The 20,117-nt window shown below is 46.6% G+C and overlaps 1 protein-coding gene across 1 annotated transcript in view; it reads left to right on the forward strand.

Annotated features, from left to right (window-relative positions):
• The first annotated feature begins 87 nt into the window (after positions 1-87).
• C2CD3 (C2 domain containing 3 centriole elongation regulator) overlaps positions 88-20,117 on the forward strand; it is a 55,699-nt gene continuing 35,669 nt past the window's right edge. Inside the window, exons 1-13 of the mRNA XM_081002523.1 lie at positions 88-364; positions 531-660; positions 1,386-1,508; positions 1,751-1,895; positions 3,718-3,875; positions 5,960-6,178; positions 6,562-6,674; positions 8,587-8,705; positions 9,678-9,800; positions 12,865-13,350; positions 15,095-15,246; positions 17,474-17,717; positions 18,775-18,958. Coding sequence (XP_080858649.1) covers positions 103-364; positions 531-660; positions 1,386-1,508; positions 1,751-1,895; positions 3,718-3,875; positions 5,960-6,178; positions 6,562-6,674; positions 8,587-8,705; positions 9,678-9,800; positions 12,865-13,350; positions 15,095-15,246; positions 17,474-17,717; positions 18,775-18,958 — 2,458 coding nt within the window. The 5' untranslated portion in view covers positions 88-102. The remainder of the gene's footprint in view (positions 365-530; positions 661-1,385; positions 1,509-1,750; positions 1,896-3,717; positions 3,876-5,959; positions 6,179-6,561; positions 6,675-8,586; positions 8,706-9,677; positions 9,801-12,864; positions 13,351-15,094; positions 15,247-17,473; positions 17,718-18,774; positions 18,959-20,117) is intronic.

The raw sequence follows: 20,117 nt of genomic DNA on the forward strand, positions 1-20,117 counted from the left end.
CATTATTCAGCTCTCCCTGTCAGTTATACTGGTACCTTATATGCATGCCCAGAACAGCATTAGGGGCATTTTGGAAAAACCATCCTTGAGTTAAACTTTGTGATGGTGCTTATGTTTTGGAACAGGGGCAAGGATCACTTGTACTTTCAGGAGAACTCCGAGAACCTAAAAGCAGGGTTTTTTCGACCTCAGCACCACCACCTCCAAGGGCACAATGATTCTGTCAATGCAAATGATCCAAAACAACAAGGATTGTTTTCCGGTGGCTCTGATCTTGAGGCTCAAGTGAGGTCGGCTAAGGAAAGTCCCAAACCTGCCCATGTTCTTTCTTGCAACAACCCACCCACAAAAGATCTCCTTTCAGGTATGTATATAAACAGTTGGGTTTCATCTACGATGTTATCGTTTTAAAAAGTTCTGTCACGTTGCACTTTCCCCTATAGGAGTGGTCAAGGAATGGCTCGCCCATAAGTCAGTATGTACAGTTGTTATTTTAAATTCAGTGTTCACTCTTGTTCTCTTTTCCCCAGCCCTTTTGGATAGAGGCAATAGACTCCGAAACGCTATGGTAGTGTCTGCAATGACTTCGAATCCCGATCCCGATATACAGCTTTATGAATTTCAGCCTATAAAGCAGGATGTCTCCAAACTAGTTGAAAAGTGAGTTTGGAAGAGTATGTGGGAATGTTTGTGTCATGGATATAATGGCATTCAGGATGCTTAGTAAAAGCAGTATGTATCAAATCACTTTGTCAGAGTAGCTTGGGACCAACAATTCTATAGACAGAGACAAAATAGTTATGGTTCTATCCCTGACATCTGCTGGATTAGGAATATGCAAGTTGCCAACTCTATATCAGAAAAAAAACCATGAAGTGTGTACATTTACATCTCATTTCAAAGATATATGATCTAACTTTGTATGTGTGTGTATACTAAATTGATGGAAACAGTAGATTGGTCCAACAGATTGTTATTAGGGGTTTTTTGCTGCAGGAACGAAACATAGCAAAAGACTACAATCCTATATATCTCAGAAGTCCAATGGGATTTGTTACAAGTTAAATGTATATGGGTCTGCAGCCTATAGCAATAAAATTTGTTAAAATGCCTGGTGCCTAAATGATGCTAATGTTGGCACCAAGCAAACCTCATTGGTTTTGGTAATTTATCCTTGCTTAATTTCATAACCCCCCCCCCCCCCCGCTCCTAGTTCAGCCTTACCCAACCTGGTGCCCTTCGGCTAAATTGGACTACAACTTCCATCACTCCTGGCCATTCACTATGACTTCAGGGGCTGATGGGAGTTGTAGTCCAAAGCATCCAGAGTGTACCATGCCCGGGAAGTGCCTAGTTCATCTTTATTGGCATATTTTCTTATCCAGGAATCTTAAAAACCTGCACCCTGGCCTCATATCTGCCGTTGAAGAGCCTCTTCAGCCACTGCCTGATGGCTCAGAATTTGATTTACATGCTGAAAACAGAGCAATCCAGCTCTTGCTGGGCAGGTAAGATGTGAAATGTGTGGGGAATCCTCCAGCAACAAGGGTCATCACGAATACAGTAGATTCCGTCAAACACAGCTAGAGACTCGGTCTCATTTGTGTTCTGTACATGACCTAGCAGAGCGGTGCTGGATAAAAACCAGAAAGCTAGGACAGTGCTGAATTCAACGTTACTGTGTGCATTCGCATGTCTGTGTATGCAGCTAGATGTTCATATTTACCTTCTTTCCTTTCTTTCCCCACAGTTCTGGTTCTTCCCCTCTGCGCCTTTTGGATGGTACAGGCTCTCCCCTGGAATGTATCTCTCCCGGGAGTGAGGTGTACGACAGTGAGCTGAACGACCCCCACTATGACCAGAGCCTGCTGGAAAACTTGTTCTACACGGCTCGAGTAAGCGCCAGAGGCGTGTAGGTGGTTTGGGCATGTTATTGTGACTAAGCTTTCCATGAACCAAGCCAGTCTTACCACAGTCAGCTTCTTGGCTAGAAAACATTATTTGTACATAGTCTCTTATCCTGTGTTTGAAGGAGGGGGCCTTGCTCAGTGGTAGAACCCATGCTTTGCCTGTGCAAGGTTCCAGATTCAACCTCTGTCATCTCTAGTTAAAAGAGTCTCAAGAGGGGCTGTGAAATACTTTTCTGCCTGAGATACTGGAAGGCTGCTGTCTGTACTGGGCTAGAATGAACTAGGCAACAAAAAAAAAAATTAAAAAAAAATGAATGGGCAATGTGTGTGCGTCCTATGGAGCGAATGCAGGCTTTCACTGAAGCCTGGAGAGCGAGAGGGGTCGGTGCGCAGCGACCCCTCTCGCTCTCCAGGCTTCAGGCAGCTATCCGCAAGCCTTCGGAGCGCTCCGAAGGCTTGCGGATAGCAGCCTGAAGCCCGGCGAGCGCTGCGCCAATTCCGCAGCGCTCGCCGGGCTTCAGGCAGCCATCCACAAGCCTTCTGAGCGCGGCGGGAGTTGCCGCCGGGCTCCAAAGGCTTGTGGATAGCTGCCTGTTCTGGGGGCTGGGGTGGGGGAAGCTCAGGCTTCCCAGTCCCGCAAGCTCCGGGAGCGGCGGCGAGGTTGCGCGCAATCTTGCCACCGCTCCTGGACCTGTTCTGGGGGCTGGGGTCGGGGGAAGCTCGGGTTTCCCCCGTCCCTAGCCCCGCAAGCTCCGGGAGTGGCGGCGAGGTTGCGTGCAATCTTACCACCGCTCCTGGACCAGGGGGGGGGGAATTCCCCCCCCGCCTAAAAACTAGGTGTGCCCTATGGTCCCATGCACCCTATGGAGCGAAAAATACGGTATAGTCTAAACATGGGGGGGGGGCAACAGATTGGGGAAGGCTGGCTTATGTTCTTCCTCTCTGCCTCTCCTTTCATTCCGTCTTACCTCTCTTGCGCTGGGCATCGTCCAAAAGACGAGAGCTGCAGAAAGACAAAAACGTTTGTTTTAGGTGTGCAAAAGACTTAAGTGAAGTTTAAAACACTAGCCCTCTCCTAGGCCAATCAGATTTATGTGGTGCCCCCCCCCCCCAGAAGATTAGCACAGCTCGTCCACAGAGTGTTCTCCTGAGAAAATAATGTGTGGTACTCACCATGAAGATTCTTTTAGTGTGAGGCATCTGTATCACACCCTTGGCAGCTAGAGGCATCCCACATAAAAAAAGTATTCATGTAGGAACACATCAGATATGCCACACCTCTCATTTGTGCCGGGACTTGCTGGAGGAGTAGATGAAGACCAGAGGTTCTGCCTCTGCCCCTTTAACTTCACACCTTTCCAGATGCTCCTCATATCTCTCTGTCTAGCTTGGCCACAAAATAGAATTTGAGTAGAGATTAAAAAAACTTGCAGTGTTTGGAAAAGGTTACCATCTTTTAAAAAAATAATAATTCTATGGTTCCTTTTATTAATCCAGCAACGTGCCTACTAAAACAGATCATGTATTTCAGCAACTGAGTTTGAATTCTATACTGTAATTACATTTTTTTATTTAAATGTTTTTTTATTAATTTTCCATTTTTGAAAATATCACATCATATCACCTTTTACAAAGTTTTAGCTCTGCCGAGCTTTTGACTTCCCTCCGTTCCATCATCTGGTTTTTATAAGTGGTTACCATCTTTAATCTCAAGATAAGGAGAACTTCCTTTTGGTAACTGAATCGTTAATTCCTGAGTGTTCTGTGACTGTTAAATGTTTTTTGCTTTTCTCGATCTTTCCCTTAGAAGTCCGACAGCAGCTTAAGTGACTTCCTCAGTGACGAGGAAGATGCTGTTGCTTCCGGAAAACTAAACAAGTCGCAGAACAGCAAGTGTCGGAGATCAAAAAAGGCTTCAGAGTCTATCCCCTTGGGTCAGAAAGGGACTCGAGAGACAAAACCCAGGTAAACCAGTTGTTGTGGGCTCCATTACACATGACTCAAGCAGCTCAGAACTGTGATACCTTAAGGACCGCTTCTCTCCATATGAACCGACAAGAACTCTGCGATCACCATCCGAGGGCCTATTTTGTGTGCCCCCCCCCCAAGGGAGATCTGAAGAGCGGCAGCACAAGAACAGGCCTTTTCTGCAGTGGCTCCCCATTTGTGAAATGCTTCGCCAAGGAGGCTTGCCTGCCACCATTGTTACACATCTTTAAGCACCAGGCAAAAACTTTGCTTTGCAACTAGGCCGTGGGCCTTTAACTATCTCTGGCCTTTTTGAAGTGGGTGGGGTGTTTTAAATGTATTTCTTTTTCCTTGTGTTTCTAATGCACCTATGGGGTGGGGTAGAATTTTCCAATCTTTTTGAGTCCACGGCTCCCTTGACCAACTGCGTTCTTTCTCCGGCACCCCTGTGGGGCTCAGGAGCCCAGTTGTGTCACCCCTTGCCTGCAGAGCTGGCAGCCCCTCACCCCTTTTCTAGCACCCTCCCTTGCGGAGTGTTCCCTCAGCCTCCTCTCCTCTCCCCTCTCCTTGGGAGTCCTCCGGGCAGCTTCTGCTGCCGGCATCCCTGGTCTCTGAGCTCACACACACACGCACACACATTGCCCCAAAGAGAGGTGCCTCCTCACGCTGCCCCTCAGGAGCCTAGGACTTGTCAGTCTGTTCCCAACAGCAAGGGCTGGCAGGCTGACTGGCTGGGTTCCCTTGCCGGCTTGCTTGCTCTGAGGTCTCCTCAGATCCTGGCAGCCAGCACACCCTGACCAGCCCCAGAGGCACCATTTGCCTGGGGAGCTTGAAGCCAGGGCTGCTGCAACAAACTGCTTTGCAAGCCTTTGGGAGACAGAGATGTGAGAGGGCATCCAAGGAGGGAGGGAAGGAAAGAGGGACAGAGGTCAGTGTTGCCCATGATACCCCTGACCATAATTCAAGGCACCCCAGGGTGCCACGGCACACTGGTTGAAAACTACTGAGGGGGGGAATTGTCCACCTGTTTGGTTGATTGTTGTTTTTTAATACTTTTATTTTGCTTTAGACAAATACAGTGGTACCTCGGGTTACATACGCTTCAGGTTACATACGCTTTAGGTTACAGACTCCGCTAACCCAGAAATAGTACCTCGGGTTAAGAACTTTGATTAAGGATGAGAACATCCAGCAGCAGCAGGAGGCCCCATTAGCTAAAGTGGTGCTTCAGGTTAAGAACAGTTTCAGGTTAAGAACGGACCTCCAGAATGAATCAAGTACTTAACCCGAGGTACCACTGTACAGAGAAATATAAACAACCAAAATTACAAAAAAAAAATCCTTCATAATAATAATAATGAAAAAAGCTAAAAAAACTACAAAAAAAAATCTAAGTGCATGGCTTAGAACTTAAGCTATTATGGGAAAGAAAAAGGAGAGGAGGAGGAGGAGGAAAGAAAAAAAAGGAAAAGAAAAAAGAGGAAGATGAGCCAAAACACAAGAAGGCTCATCTATTGTATGCTTCCGTCAAGGTCACAACAGATCATTATTCTTATCAATTCCCTCTATCTGCTGTTTGGTTGGTTTTAAGTCCCTTTGGGTTGCCCTGGGCAAGAAAAATCACTGACAAATTTAATAAATAATAATAATGGCATCACAACTCCTGATTTCCTCTGAATATCAATTCAGTTCAGGTGTCTTTCCCTACACAGAATTGGGGCATTTGTATCAAATGTGTGAGCATGCAAATTCATGGAGGATCAGACGATTAGTGGCTGCTCACAACAATGGCTAGGTACTATCTCCACTGTTGGAGACAGTACGTAACTGAATGCCAGCTGCTGAGAATCACAGCTTCATAGGGTGCTATTGCACTCTGGTACTGCTTGCATGCCTCTTGTGAGTTGGCCACTTTGAAAACAGAGTGCTGGACTAGTTAGGCCACTGGTCTGATCCAGCGCAGGCTCCTCTTAGGTTCTTATGTGCAAGAGATGTAATAGAACAACTCCTTGGAGCACCTTTCTCTTTCCTTTTTATGAGGAAGGTAATCTTAGCCTGCTCGTTCGTGTTCCCCTTTTCAGCCATTCTCCCGCTGGGCCGCTTCCTCTTCATGAGGCTTCCATGGAATCTACAGAGGAAACACGAGCTGTCAACTTGAGCCTTGACAGACTGGCAGTGCTGGGCCGGGTCCGATTAGCTAGAGCAGTCGTGGAGAGCCTAAAGGTGCCCCCTGAAAACATCACTCCAGGCAAAAAACGATCAACTGGAAAGCCGCCCAGGCCAGCGTTGGCCAAAAAGAGGTAATAATTCTTCCTTCTCACTTAGGGGCGAGGCCTGTAAGCTCATTGACTTGATCCAATCTCAGCAGGAATCATTAGAATCGTTCATTTTATCACAAGAGCAAAGATTTGGGGATGATGTAAAATCCCTGTTGATACCAAGTCAAATCCATTGGCCCATTTAGTTCTGTGCTGCCTCCACTAACTGGCAAATGGCTCTCCCAAGATTTCAGAAAAGGGTGTTTCCGTGCATTTCATGGGGATCCCAGAGGTTGAATCCAGGACTTCCTCCATTCAAAGCTTGAGCTCAGTGACTTGTGTTGATGCCCTTTCCACTTTGGCCCATTATATTAAAAACAGTTGGTTGATTCACCCAATACGCTTTCTGTTTCTCCCATCCACAGGACATTCTTTGTCGAGTTTCACTTTCCAGTGGGAGCTTCAAAGATTGGAGCAGGGCAGGCCGCCATAACGACAGAAATAGTTCGGATAGCGTCAAGTAAAATCTCGGGGGAAGGTAAGCCTTGCCTGGGGGAAAGGGGCCTTTTCTCCCATGGATGGGGCAGCTGACTGCATGGCGTCATGCCCAACACCACTTTCTGGTCCTGTCCTTTTAGGTGTAGCATCCATTTTGTCCTCTGCCACACTGCATCCTGCACTTCCTCAAAATTCCAAATGTCCTCATTGACCCCAAAAGGCTGGCAGCCCCTACTATAGGTGGAGAAAGGTGGTGGGATTGGATCTTTCTGATAAGGAAAAGTAAGCTGATCAGCTCCCCCCCCCCCCCGCAAAAAAAAAAAAAAAAAAAATAGAGGCCAAGAACTTTATAAGACAACTAGAAAATGAAGAGTGGCAGTCTAGTTAACCGGAATAGGATTTGTTGTTGTTGTTGTTGTTGTTTAGTCGTTTAGTCGTGTCCGACTCTTCGTGACCCCATGGACCAGAGCACACCAGGCACTCCTTTCTTCCACTGCCTCCCGCAGTTCGGTCAATAGGATTTAGCTACTAGTACAGTGGTACCTCGGGTTAAGTACTTAATTCGTTCCGGAGGTCCGTTCTTAACCTGAAACTGTTTTTAACCTGAAGCACCACTTTAGCTAATGGGCCTCCTGCTGCCGCCGTGCCACCGGAGCACGATTTCTGTTCTCATCCTGAAGCAAAGTTTTTAACCTGAAGCACTATTTCTGGGTTAGCAGAATCTGTAACCTGAAACGTATGTAACCTGAAGCGTATGTAACCCGAGGTACCACTGTAAAGAAAGGGATCACCTTCATGGATCACTGCCTTGTCATGGCGAAGGGGCTTGAATAACTCGAAGAAGTTATGAGCTATGCCTTGCAGGGCCACCCAAGATGGACAGGTCATAGCCGAGAGTTTAGACTAAATGTGATCTGCCTGGAGAAGGAACTGGCAAACCACTCCAGCGTTTTTCCAACAAAACTCCATGGATATGAAAAAGGAGAAGCTTTGAGAAGAAAGTGAGAGTTTCCAAGGCATTCTCTGGTTCATGGGGTCACAGAGAGTCAAACACGCCTTAGACGACTAAACAACAACAACAAAAAGAAAGGGAGTGAAAGAATAGTTAGATAGTTAAGAAAAAAATATTTATTAATCAGGTTAATAAAAATGGATTTTAAATGCTGAAATCCTGGGAGACAGCCTCATAGACTTCCTTTGGAGTATATACCGTATTTTTCGTCATATAGGGCGCACCGGCCCATAGGACGCACCTCGTTTTTTGGGGGGGGGGGGAATGAATAAAAAAAATTTATTTCCCCCCCCAGCCGTGGCTGCCGCCCCAAGCCTTGCGCACACCTGCCTGAAGCACAGGCCACCCTCCGGAGGGCGCCCCGTGCTTCGGGCTGCAGGCTGCCGCCCCAAGCCTCGCGCGCCCAGCGGGACCTCCCGTGGGGCGTGCAAGGCTTGCGGACACCCGCCTGAAGCACGGGGAGCCCTCCAGAGGGCTCCCCGTGCTTCGGGCTGCAGGCTGCTGCCCGCAAGCCATGTGAGCCCGCGGGAACTCCCGCCGGGCTTGCAAGGCTTGCGGATGTCTTCCTGAAGCCTGGAGAGCGAGAGGGGTCGGTGCGCACCGATGCCTCTCGCTCTCCAGGCTTCAGCGAAAGCCTGCATTCGCCCCATAGGACGCACACACATTTCCCCTTCATTTTTGGAGGGGAAAAAGTGCGTCCTATGGGGCCAAAAATACGGTATGTATAGGATTACTCTGTAAATGCAAAAAGCCTAAATAATCTGTCAGAGAGGAGTGGGTTAGTTAAGTAGTTAGTTCTGTTCTTCTTTCATTGTGCCTTTTCCCTCAAAAGCCTCCAGACACCTTTCTTCTGCCATATCCTTGAAATTTTGACTGAACATCTTTTTCTTCCCTCTTCCATCCCATCGGGCATCCAATCCCTGTCAATTTACCTTTCCAGTGGTGAAGTTTCAACAACGGTACGTGTTCCCCGTTCACTTCAGTGGCACCATGATAACCCACTGGTGGAACTCGGACCTTGAGTTTCACGTCTACTCAAAACAAGGCACACAAAGAAAGGTATTCATTATTGTTTTTCTGGATGAAGCAGATTATCTAGACCCATTTCAAACCTACCTTTAAGCCCTGCTTATGGGACTGCTGCTTATTAAGATCTGCAGCTAAGGCTTCACTCTTTGTCCCACCAGTGTTGGATGTCTGTGTGGCAAGAGCCAACAAGGAGACCTTTTCACGGGCTCCACTGCAACCCCTCCTTTGAGAGGCATAGCTTGGCATTCCGCTGGTGGAGGAGGGCAAAAATGCTTCTTTTTCAGTTGGCTTTCAGCATATTAATTAGGTTTAAATGGATATTTTAAACCTTGTCTGCTTATAGATACCCTTTTTAGACCTGTGTGTAATTTGTGATAATTTTTTTAATAAGTTTTGTTTCGTAATTTAATTTTTTTGTTTTACTGTTAGCCACTTAGAGCACTATTTTGTCAGAAAGTCGGGATTTTAATGTTCTTAATGCCGTATTGGCCTGAAAATAAGCCTCACTCCCCCCCCCCCCCAATTCTGACCATGAAAAGTGCGGCTTATATTCGCAACCTTACGGTATGCAGCCAGGAGCGCGGGGCAAACAGCGCCAGGAGTGCGAGAAAGTGGCACCCGCCCTGTGCATCCTCTCCCCCAAGGACGGTAAGGGAGACAGCAAGGAAGGGGAAAGGCCGCCGGAAACTCACCCCCCCCCAAGTATGCAGCCAGGAGCAGCGAGGAATGGAGAGGCTTATATTTGAGTATTTTTTCCTCTCCCCCCCCCCCCCAATTTTAAATGTGTGGCTTATATTCGGGTGCGGCTTATATTCGGGCCAGTACAGTACATATATTTTCTTATTGATTACTTTTCCTTGAAGACCTTGGCAGAACCCCAGCCCCCAAACCCTACCAGAGGTTATACGACCATGAGCGCAATACAGTATAGATTATGTAATATTGAAAAGTGAAATGCGCAATATTACCCTCTCCTTCCCCATTGTGTTCTCCTGTCTTCAGCCCCTGCTGATTGGCTCAGCCGTTTTCCCGCTGCGAGACATAATTCAGTCTGAACAACTAACGGTCAGCCGTGAACTGCCTGTGAAAGAAGACGGAGGTCCAGCCCAGCTGGGGCCTTTAAAGGTATACACAACCTTTTTTTTTTTTCATAACACTTTTTTTTTATATAACTAACTGGACTTCCTCACATCTCCCTACCCTGCATTCTCTATAATAAAAATGCCAGCAAATTATTACCTTGTTTCATTTCTTATTTTATACCTCTCAGATGTTATATTTCTAAACTTCAAGTAATTTTTATCAATTAGTTGTAACTTAAATTAAACATAATATTACTTTAAGTTTCGTTCTTTTCTTACATATCACTTAATTTTCTATATCTTTCAGTCGAGTTACTGGAATCATATTTTTCTGGATCGTGCAATTTCTTAACATTCATACAATTTGTACTGTTTTTGTAGATAGTCCTTAAACTTTTTCCAATCCTCTTCCATTGTTTCTTCTCCCAAGTCTCGGATTCTGCCAGTCATTTCGGCCAGCTCCATATAATCCATCAGTTGCGTCAGCCACTCTTCCAGTGTGGGCAAATCTTGTGTCTTCCAATATTTGGCGATGAGTATTCTTGCTGCTGTAGTTGCATACATAAAAAAGGTTCTGTCCTTCTTTAACACTTTCTGGCCGACAATGCCCAAGAGGAAGGCCTCTGGTTTCTTAGTAAAGGTATATTTAAATACCTTCTTTAACTCATTATAGATCATTTCCCAGAAGGCCTTCACTCTTGGACAAGTCCACCAGAGGTGAAAGAATGTCCCTTCAGCCTCCTTACATTTCCAACATTTGTTATCAGACAGGTGATATATTTTTGCGAGCTTGACTGGGGTCATGTACCACCTATATATCATTTTCATAATATTTTCCTTCAAGGCATTACATGCCGTGAATTTCATTCCGGTGGTCCATAACCTTTCCCAGTCCTCAAACATGATGTTATACCCGATATCCTGCGCCCATTTTATCATGGCTGATTTAACAGTCTCATCCTGGGTATTCCATTTGAGCAGCAAGTTATACATTCTTGAAAGAACCTTGGTCTTTGGTTCTAACAATTCTGTTTCTAATTTCGATTTTTCCACCTGGAATCCTATCTTTTTGTCCAAATTAAAAACCTCTTTAATTTGAGCGTAATGTAACCAGTCTCGCACCTTATTCTTTAGTTTCTCCAAGCTCTGCAACCTCCAGTTATCTCCAATTTTTTCTATTATTTCCCAATATTTCGGCCAGCCGAAAGGTATACACAACCTGCTTCTATACCGTTCTACACACAGGTAGCTTGTCTTAATGCAACACTTAGGTGTCATACACTCTCATCATTGAACTATTCGGAACTGGTATTGTTCTTGTTGGGTGTTAATGGCATATCAGGATATATTCTATGCCGAGGATTTGCCTTGGCTTTTGTGCTTTAGTTAGCACTGGATGAGCCCCTGCCCTGTAGCCTTTGGGAATTGGATATTTTTTTACTGTGAAATCTTATCAGTAGCTTCCTTTTCTCTGCTCCTCTCAGTTTCATGATGAATACAGTGGTACCTCCTGTTGTGGACGGAATCTGTTCCGGAGGTCCGGTCAGATCCCGAGGTTTCTACAACCTGAGGACCACTTCTGCGCATGTGCGTGCGGCGAAACCCGGTAAATATACTTCGGGTTTGCCACGTGCGCATCCCAAAGTTTACGTAACCAGAGGGAGGAGGTACAACTGTACCGCCTGAATCTGTGAGGGCATGAATTGCCCACAGGTTTGTTGCCAAAGGAGACTAAAGAATCGGCTTGTATCGTTGCCTCTTGCTTTGGCCATGGAAATTTTTTGGGGATTCTGCTTTCTGCATTGGAGCTCATTCAGGTGTCAGGTTTACATCTGGGAAGAGAAGGACCCCACCTCATTCCCTAACAAAGACCTCCTATATTTATATCTAGAGTATTTATTATATCTAGACTAAAGCAGTCACCTAATGGTGGGAATATGTATTGAGTGGCTGTGCTGGGTACTGCTCAGTTTTTTAGGGCCACCGCCATTCCTGACCCTTTGCTTTCCAGGCCCGTTGCAGGTGATTTTTGCTCTTTTTCTTATTCACCACTGTGAGGTCTGTTGCCTGCTAATCATGCAAATGGGGTTGGAGATGAAAGTGGGGATTGGAGGGATGGTTCCTGATGTCACCAAGGTGCTAAGGCAGTGGAAAACAGAGTGATTCCCTTGGGGGCAAGCAGATTGGGGGTTGTTTCTCAGAATGTCTGCTGAAGAAGCTTTCCATATTGCAGAGGGTTCTGGGGCATCTTTCAAGGTCCACACTGGCAAGAGCTGCCTGGACTCTTACTGTACCTCTTCTAAGTGGATGGTGCAACCCAGAACAAACTTGTCTCTGCTGTTACTGATTGTCTGGGTGGTCGGTGGGGAGGGGTGTCACCACACCCCTGTCCTCCCATCAGCAGTGTTGCAATGCTTACTGAGAAGGGCAAGGTATCAGGTAGGTCAGCGCAGTGCAAGTGCAGTAGCAAGAATGACAGATTAGCTCCACTGCTGCACTTTTGCACTGTGCCAGCCTCCCCGGGGCTTTGACCCTCTCCCTCCCAGGAAGTGCAATGATGCCACCAACTGGAGCCCATTGGTGCACTGGTTCTCTTTCCTGTTGCGCGTGCGCACACACACACACACACACACACACACACTGATTTTGCTATTGAGGAAGAAGCCCTACAAAGCTTCCAATAATAATAATAATAATAATAATAATTTATTATTTATACCCCGCCCATCTGGCTATGTTTCCCCAGCCACTCTGGGTGGCTTCCAACAAAACACTAAAATACAATAACCTATTAAACATTAAAAGCTTCCCTAAACAGGGCTGCCTTCAGATGCTTGGTAGTTATTTTTCTCTTTGACATCTGGTGGGAGGGCATTCCACAGGGTGGGTGCCACTACCGAGAAGGCCCTCTGCCTGGTTCCCTGTAACTTGGCTTCTCGCAGCGAGGGAACCGCCAGAAGGCACTCAGCGCTGGACCTCAGTGTCCGGGAAGAACGATGGAGGTGGAGACATGGTTCACAGGAACAGAGTTTGAAAAGCACAGCTGCAGAAGGTTGTGCTCTCAACAGACAGCAGGTAACGCATTATTTCTAACTTTCTTGCGACAGGTGTCATTGGAACTTGCAGCTGATAATAAAGATTTCTCCAGCACCAGTGCCAAGGCAGCGAATGGGGCACCACAAGCTCCAGTTCACGCCATCAGGAGTCCTGGAGTCAAGTTTCAAGAAGCTGGCAAGAGCACCACTCCTGCTGGAAGCCCCCCAGTCTTGAAGCAAACTAATTGCCAGCTCCCAAAGAGGAACCAAGAGTCTTCACCTGCAGTATCAGAAAGGGCCAACGTTGGCGTGAGTCAGCTGCCAGTCCCCATGCCCGTCTCCCGTAACCTCCTGAACCAGCTGTGTGCATCAGAAGAAGAAGGTTTGCTGTTGCACGTACTCTTGATGGTCCCAGAAGGGAAGGTCTTTGTTCCAAAAAATGCTGGATTTCATGGCTCTTGTAACGTGTATCTAAACTGCAAGCTCTTCAGCACAGAAGAAGCCACAAGGTCTGCTGTGATATGGGGGACCACACAACCCATCTTCCAGTTTTCTCAGGCAAGCTTCAGTTTTTTAATGTACGCAGTAATCCTGGTAACATTAGTGCCTCCTCAGTGTTTAACGTCAATTCCTTAAACTTGTGAGGTCAGAGAACAAAATACAGGCCCAAAACTTTATATTATTTGCCCCCTGCTTTACAGCAGGAGGGCCAGTTTCTGTATTCTAAAGTGTTGGGTAGTTGTCAGACTGGCCAGGAGGCAGAATGTGTTTTGCTGCCCTTCATAATTATTATTATTATTATTATTATTATTATTATTATTATTTATACCCCACCCATCTGGCTAGGTTTCCCCAGCCACTCTGGGCGGCTTCCAACTGAATATTAAAAACAATACAGCATCAGACATTTAAAAACTTCCCTAAACAGGGCCGCCTTCAGTTGTCTTTTAAAAGTAAAATAGTTGTTTATTGCCTTGACATCTGTTGGGAGGGCGTTTCACAGGGCAAGCGCCACTACCAAGAAGGCCCTCTGCCTGATTCCCTGTAACCTCACTTCTCGCAGCGAGGGAACTGCCAGAAGGCCCTCGGCGCTGGACCTTAGTGTCCGGGCTGGATGATGGGGGTGGAGACACTCCTTCAGGTATACAGGTATTCATAGCTGGCTTGGCCCTATAATTAAAGCCGCCCAATTCCCAGCAGCAAAGGACGTCTCAGTCATGAGTCAGACCCCACCTGTATCCAGTTCTGGGCACTGGAGTTTAAGAAGGATATTGAGAAGCTGGAATGTGTGCAGCAGAAGGCAGCCAGGATGACAAAGTGTCTGGAAAACAAACCTTATGTGAGGGTGTTCGGGATGTTTAGCCTGGAGAAGAAAAGACTGGGAGGTGGTATGAAAGCCATCTTCAGATATCTGAAGGGCTGTCATTTGGAAGATGGAGCAAGCTTGTTCGGGTAAGATTAGAATTACAAGAAATGAGATCCTGACCAAACTGTAGGAAGAACTTTCTGACAGTAAGAGCTATTTGAAAGTGGACCAGTCTCTCTCGGGAGGCAGTGGACTCCCCTTCCTTTGAGCTTCTCAAGCAGAAGTTGGATGGCCATCTCTTGGGGATTCCCCAGCTGCGATTCCTGCATTGCAGGGGGTTGGACTGTGGCCCTCGGGTTCCCTGCCCACTTTTCAATTCTGTGATTCTCTGTGTGCTCAGGCATGCCCAGGTCACCCGCATACAGAACCCCACGAGAGACCAAATATTAAAGTGTGTGAAACACATCTTTTATGGGGCAGCCTAGAACAGGGGTAGGCAAACTGAGGCCTGGAGGCCAGATCTAGCCCAATCGCCTTCTAAATCCGGCCCGTGGATGGTCTGAGAATCAGCATGTTTTCACATGTGTGCTTTTACTTAAAATGCATCTCTGGGTTATTTGTGGGGCATAGGAATTCGTTCATTTCCCCCCCCCCAAAAAAAATATATAGTCCACCCCCAACTAGGTCTGAGGCACAGCTGAAAAAGTTTGCTGACCCCTGGCCTAGAACATCACTAAACAAATTTAACTTTTGAAACTCATTTTCTTTTCCTCACAAGGAAAACTTGTCAGCAAACATTTTACCTGCAACTTAATCAAACCTGGGTAAGCTTGCAAGGGGACTGAACCCCCCCCCCCCCCCGTTAGCTGTATCGGGTCCACGGTCTTTATTTTTATATTTGCAAAGGCTGAGATGAAGGGTGTGTGTGTGTGTGTGTGTGTGTGTGTGTGTGTGTAGGCCTGCTTCTCTGATCAAAGAGTCTGATCAAATCTCTAGGTAACTCCTATTTCACTGACATCAAAACATCTGGAGAGGCTGAAGAACAATGTGATGGTCATAGAAGCCTGGAACAAGGTGTGCATTCCAGGAGGAGATGCCCTACTAGGACTGGTGAAGCTTCCACTGCATCAGTTCTACGTTTCATTCAAGTAAAAACTCATTATTTGTATTTAAAATTGTTTTTATTTTACTGTGTTGTGGCATATTTACTCAATTTTCTTCTTTCAGCGCTCAAGGAACACTGATAATGCCCCCCCCCATCAGATTAAAAAACCAAAAATCACTTCCAGGCAGTGATTTTTAATTTCCATCCCTAACTTGGGCTACATATGATATATTGCTGTGAGTTCATCCTAAAGTAAGCTAAGGGGTAGTATGCTGCCCAAAACATCCACCACCCAGTTTGCTTTGATTCATTTTTTTCTTTCATTTCTCATATATGTAATCTAAACAAAAACAGAGAAAGAGAAAAGAGTCTTTTCTTGTCTCTCACAAAAAGCCATGGACCCTCTCAGCTTTCACTGGGACCTTTCCTACCTTATCATCATCATCATCACTTTTAATTTGTATACCGCCTTTCTATCTTACAATACTCAAGGCGGTTTACAAGCTGAAGAATCAAAGAATGTACACCTTATAACAATATAATGCAGTACAAACATGTGATAATAAAACAGCTTTAAAATAAGCAATCTACATCAAATAAAGTTCAACATTCATTAGAATAGTGTAGAATAATAATATCAGCATATTAAAATTAAACAGAAACCCACTCTTAACAATTGCAACAAATAATTTCGAAACTACAATCAATAAAACAACGGCAAGCCACAGTGCATAAAATAATGCAATACAAATTGAGAAGCAGAGACTGGAGGGTGGGGCAAGGCAGGTGGAAGGAGGCCTTGCCTGATGGAGTCTCTCCCCTCACGGGTCTTCCTCCAGGTCCAGCTTCCTTATGAGGACTCCCAAGCCCAGGGGGTTGGGTCTCTCACCCTGGAAGGCCTTCCCTTCCCTGCCTCTCACTCACAGGGTCCTGCCACCAACCACCTGCCACCTTCATGTGCGAGTAATCCTTGGACTCCGGTTTCTTGCATTTCTCACCCACTTTTCCCCCTGAGGTTCCAGGGTGTGGCACATAAACTGAAAACACAATCACAGAAAGATTGAGTGGGAATTTGAGCCAAGGGGACTGAGAGTCTAGGGTCAAATGTGGCCCTGCGTTCTTCCTAGCCCCTTGGCACACTGTCAGGACACACACACTAGCAAGGCCATTGCTCCATGCCCTCCTCAAGTGCTTTTGACTGGCTTGGCTGCCCTTGAACTGTCATTCAATTTGCTTTGACAAATGATGGAGGGAATTCCAGCGGTGAGTAAAATTCATCTGGCTGGAACGTGCCCTACCATACAAAAAGAAATAATAACTTCCTCCAACCACTCTTGCCTTCCACCTCTCCTGTATGACATGCAGCCACCCTTGGAAAGGTTGCCCATCAGAAAATACGACCCTAAAGCTGGAAAAGTTCCCCCTGTCCCCAGACTTACGCTCGCCCCAGGTATCCAGCACAATTCAGATGAGTGATGAGGCCTTGAAGGCTCACAGATCAGATTAAGTATGCAGCTTGCTTAAGCAGAGAGTCTAGGAACTGCAGCATGAACTACAGAATATACAGTGGTACCTTGGGTTACATACGCTTCAGGTTACAGACTCCGCTAACCCAGAAATAGTACCTTGGGTTAAGAACTTTGCTTCAGGATGAGAACAGAAATCGTGCTCCGGCGGCAGGAGGCCCCATTAGCTAAAGTGGTGCTTCAGGTTAAGAACAGTTTCAGGTTAAGAACAGACCTCCGGAACGAATTAAGTACCGTGTTTTTTGCTCTATAAGACTCACTTTTTGCCTCCTAAAAAGTAAGGGGAAATGTGTGTGCGTCTTATGGAGCGAATGCAGGCTGTGCAGCTATCCCAGAAGCCAGAACAGCAAGAGGGATCACTGCTTTCTCTGCGCAGCGATCCCTCTTGCTGTTCTGGCTTCTGGGATTCAGAATAGTTTTTTTCTTGTTTTCCTCCTCCAAAAACTAGGTGCGTCTTGTGGTCTGGTGCGTCTTATAGAGCGAAAAATGCGGTACTTAACCCGAGGTACCACTGTAATCTCACATGTCAAATTCATAGAAGCCCAGCTTTCCTGCATTTTAAAATGCCTAGCCTCCATGAAAAAGTTGCCGGTCTCTGCTAAAGGCGAAGGTGGCAAGGAGATTCACTGGTAGGGAAATTGGACTCTTCTGCATGTTTTAGCTAGTTAAGTCACCACTTCATGCGTCAACAGGAATCGCTACGCAGTTTACATAGCATGACTGTCTCCCTCCCTCCCTTCCCAGGGACCCCAAGATATCCAGCCTGCTGCTTCAGGCTCAGTATCCGGTGCTGGCTGTAGATGGCTCCATGCCCGTGGTGGACGTCTTCACCGGCAGCAAAAAGGGGAGCCTGAAGGTCATTCTGGCCATGGGCTCCGCGGAGCAGATCGTGGCACTGCAGAGGCTCAAGAACGAGGAAGGAATGGCACCTCCTGTGGCAATGCGCCCTCCACATGCTCTGGACTCTCTTGCCATGCCTCTTCCAAAGGTATTTCCATCAAACATATCTTTGTGTTTGCTGAGGCTGCCCCCAAAATTAGCACTTTTTCCGCCTAGAGCAGGCATAGGCAAACTCGGCCCTCCAGATGTTTTGGGACTACAACTCCCATCATCCCTGACCACTGGTCCTGTTAGCTAGGGATGATGGGAGTTGTAGTCCCAAAACATCTGGAGGGCCAAGTTTGCCTGTGCCTGGCCTAGAGACCCACCAGAGACCGCACCTGGCTGTGTCTCCAAGAGCTTTTTTCTTGGGGTGGAGTTGATGGGGAAGGAGTGTAGAACATTTAAAGTGTGTGTGTGTGGTGTGTGTTATGTTTATATGTCAGTGACTGTCTTACAGGTGTGGCAAACCTGCGGTATACCTGTGAGATCACTATACCAAATATACACCCACTCAACCACTTTAGTTTGCAGAACTGAGGTTGTTGCAAGTGCCACACAAAATCACCCCACATTTGTGAGCAATCAGTCTTTTAGTGCAATAGCATCTACTCTCTGGAACTCCCTGCCTCAGGGAATAAGTCAGGTACCTTTGCGGTACCTCTCTTGGGCACGTTTTGAACCTTTGTGTTCAGACAATCCTACCCAGATGTTTAGAAAACTGAAGCGAGCTTTAATGGTTTCAAATATTGTTGTTTGTTCTTTTCATTACCTTCTTTTTGTAAGCCACTTTGAGGTTTTGTTTTGCTTTCACAGTCAGCTGGTGTATAATTTTTATGAAATAAATAATGATGGTGGGTTATTACCCCAACCCTAATCTGCGGGTTGCCATCTGATTGTATTTTATTCTAATCCTGATCTGATTTTAGGATGTATTTTAATTGATTGCCTGATCTTATGTTGGTTTATACATTTGATGTTAGCTGCTCTCAGCCCAGTTTTGGCCGGGGAGGGCGGGGTATAAATTATTATTATTATTATTATTATTATTATTATTACCTGCCCAGAACATGCTGAGATTGGGCATTTTGTTCACCAGAGATGGGGACTCTCCCCCCACAGGGATTCCCCTCTTTCACAGGGATTCCATTTTGTCTATTATTTAGCAGTCAGGCAGAGAAAAGGAAGGGATGATGGAGCACACTTTTGAGATCCACATTGAGAGCGTCAGAGGGCTCACTCCCCTCCAGTCCACAGTCTGGGGAGAGGCTGACTGTTACGTGCAATACTACTTTCCCGTTCAGAAGTCGGAGTCTGACGTACTGCATGGGACAGAGTTCTGTGAGAATGGTAAGTGCTGTTTGTCGATCATGATATTCTGGGTGCTCTTCCCAACTTCTGAACCGAACTGGCTAGAGTGCCATGGTGATGGACAAATACGTATTTGAGCTTCCAAAATGAAACAAGGCTGCTCATCTATAATAGGACCAGCAGTGGCTTGCTTGCCAGGGCTTTGCTCTCACTGATGGTGACTGGTTTTACACTCAGGGCACCTGCCTCCTCTCCTGTTTGGAGGGTAATTGGACAGGATTGGAGCATGGAACCTCTTCCTGGCTAGCTTGCACATGAGAATGTTGCCAGAAAACTGAGTTATCGCCTGCTGGCCTCCCCAGGGTGCAGAGCTCCCACATCCGATATACTGTATGTTCTGCTGCTCTACCCCTTCAGCTGAATGTAGAAAGTAAGTGGCCAAGAGACAGGAAGTGACAGCTGCAAGGATCCCAACCTGCTGAACGTCATTGTCAGCTCGAGTCAACGTGATGGATGAGCAAGGGCCCACAAACATGCCAGGCTGAGCTTAGAAACTGGCAACTGGGAGTGGCCGCTGAGACCACATAACACCGGTCTTGAAAGACCTACACTGGCTCCCAGTACGTTTCCGATCACAATTCAAAGTATTGGTGCTGACCTTTAAAGCCCTAAATGTCCTCCGCTCAGTAGACCTGAAGGAGCGTCTCCACCCGCATCATTCTGCCCGGACACTGAGGTCCAGCTCCGAGGGCCTTCTGGCGGTTCCCTCGCTGCAAGAAGCCAAGTTACGGGGAACCAGGCAGAGGGCCTTCTTGGTAGTGGCACCCGCCCTGTGGAACGCCCTCCCACCAGATGTCAAGGAAATAAACAACTATCTGACTTTTAGAAGACATCTGAAAGCAGCCCTGTTTAGGGAAGCTTTTAATGTTTAATGCTGTATTGTGTTTTTAATATTCCATTGGAAGCTGCCCAGAGTGGCTGGAGAAACCCAGCCAGATGGGCGGGATATAAATAATAAATTTTTATCATTATTATTATTTATTAGACACGGGTGGCACTGTGGTCCAAACCACAGAGCCTAGGGCTTGCCGATCAGAAGGTCAGCGGTTCGAATCCCCGCAACGGGGTGAGCTCCTGTTGCTCGGTCCCAGCTCCTGCCAACCTAGCAGTTCGAAAGCACGTCAAAGTGCAAGTAGAT

The sequence above is a fragment of the Podarcis pityusensis genome (genome assembly GCF_964106645.2).
Source record: "Podarcis pityusensis genome assembly, chromosome: 4".
NCBI lineage: Eukaryota > Metazoa > Chordata > Lepidosauria > Squamata > Lacertidae > Podarcis > Podarcis pityusensis.